Below are 1844 nucleotides of genomic sequence, written 5' to 3'. Positions count from 1 at the left end.
AAGAGCTCTCTGGTGGGTCTGCCCGCCTCCTTCTCCAGAGCGATCAGCATCTGGATCAGCACCAGGCCTTTAATACCGCCACCATCAAGACACAGCAGACTGTCCATCCTGTCGGATGGCCAAGACCAATATGATGAATTTTATCCAGCCAATCACTTGCATATCCAACTTTTTAGATCCTCTGGAACAGAGCAGAATCCTCGAAACAGAGTTTACTGAAAAGAGTCATGTGACCAGCAAAACCAAACATCACAACACACAGAACAGCAAAATAAAGCAAAGCAAAGTAAACCTGGAGAGAAAGAACTTAAACGCATGCAGGTCAAAGCCCACAAATGGTAAAGAAATCATGGAGGGCAGAGGCTTCAGTGCATACTGAACAATGGCATTACTACACTGTGAAACCTATTATTGTGCAGCACAGAACAGCAGAAGTGCCGTAAGACTGGATTCTTTCTAAAAGTGAGCTGTGGGTGTATCAGTTATACACTTTACAATAATATGAATTATTAATATTACATTTGTATTAAAGTGGTTTTAGAAACACTTTCATGGTGAGTTTATGGCCACAGTCACACTGTCAGTGTGCATGTGTATCTCAATCTGAACACAATATGATTATTTTATAAATGATGGTCCCACTTAGAGTTAAACAGACAGTATAGATAAAGCAGAGTATGATTTAGGATGAAGTATGAGGAATATCACATCCACCTGTTACCGTCACATCCACTTTGAAAAGACGACACATAGTTACTGTGCTGTAGGTAAATATGTGTCTTTGTTACAGCACAGTAACTATACAGAACTATGATAACTGTAGGTAAAGTCACAACGGCCATGTCTGTCTTATATATTCAGTGTTTGCCTACAACCTTCTGTGTGTGCTTTGATTATGGGTAAGTAGTGGCAATAAAGGCGCGTGATATGTTATACTCACTTTCTCGTTTCCATTTGGGGGCCGTCTATTTCAGATATGCCTCTGCTCATTGCACCCACTGCAGCCCCCACATACAAGATGTCCTCAAATCCTAAAAGCCAATCACAACAGCTGTTGGTACAGGGGCAGAACATGACATCACATTTGTGCATAAACTAAACTAAACTAGGAAAAAACAGGGTCACCAGGATTTTGTGGAGGAAGCATTTACTGGTGGTGTCACTACTGTAAAAACCATCACCACACACACTCTGCCACAGTCTGCTGCTTTTGGGAAGTGTTGAGGAGCTCATCACACCATGCAGCTCACCTTTTACAGAAAATTTTAATTCTACTGGGTCCTAATTTTTTCACAGCTCATTACCTGCCTTTTAAAAAGATTTAAGAGTAGTCTTTGAAGACTGTGTTTGTATCATTTAACCCCTTAACTGATCCCCTATCATATTATATACATGTGGTTTTTATGAGTTTTTGAGATTTTTACATTACAGTCATTTTTATTCTCCCCAAAGAACCCCTAAAAAAATTGTGCATTACATTTTTAAGGATGAAATTGCAAATAACGCACAATGTAACAAATATGATACAATTAAAAATCAACTATTCTAATTTACATATTTTTTTAATTTGTCAGAAGGCTCAATAAACACTCCATTAAAAACATTTCTGGCAATTATTTTATGGTTCAGGCTTAAAGGGTTAAATGTCTTTTTTGGGGGGGGCCACCGTAGCTCAGGGGGTTGGGAAGCGTATCTGTAACCAGAAGGTCGCCGGTTCGATCCCCGGGCTCTCTGTCCTGGTCGTTGTGTCCTTGGGCAAGACACTTTACCCTACCGCCTACTGGTGTTGGCCAGAGGGGCCGATGGTGCGATATGGCAGCCTCGCTTCTGTCAGTCTGCCCCAG

General features: G+C 40.9%; 1 protein-coding gene across 1 annotated transcript in view; it reads right to left on the bottom strand.

The window, feature by feature from the left end:
• Positions 1–6: 6 nt before the first annotated feature.
• pla2g6 (phospholipase A2, group VI (cytosolic, calcium-independent)) overlaps positions 7–1844 on the bottom strand; it is a gene marked incomplete at its 3' end in the record, with an annotated part of 10062 nt that continues 8224 nt past the window's right edge. Inside the window, exons 9-10 of the mRNA XM_005749825.1 lie at positions 941–1031; positions 7–108 (exon numbers count right to left, since the gene is read on the bottom strand). Of these exons, the coding sequence (XP_005749882.1) occupies positions 7–108; positions 941–1031 (193 nt within the window). The remainder of the gene's footprint in view (positions 109–940; positions 1032–1844) is intronic.

Source organism: Pundamilia nyererei, unplaced genomic scaffold, assembly GCF_000239375.1.
Source record: "Pundamilia nyererei isolate P.nyererei 1_Seehausen unplaced genomic scaffold, PunNye1.0 scaffold00255, whole genome shotgun sequence".
NCBI classification, from domain to species: Eukaryota; Metazoa; Chordata; class Actinopteri; order Cichliformes; family Cichlidae; genus Pundamilia; species Pundamilia nyererei.
This window is presented reverse-complemented; position numbering and strand designations above follow the sequence as displayed.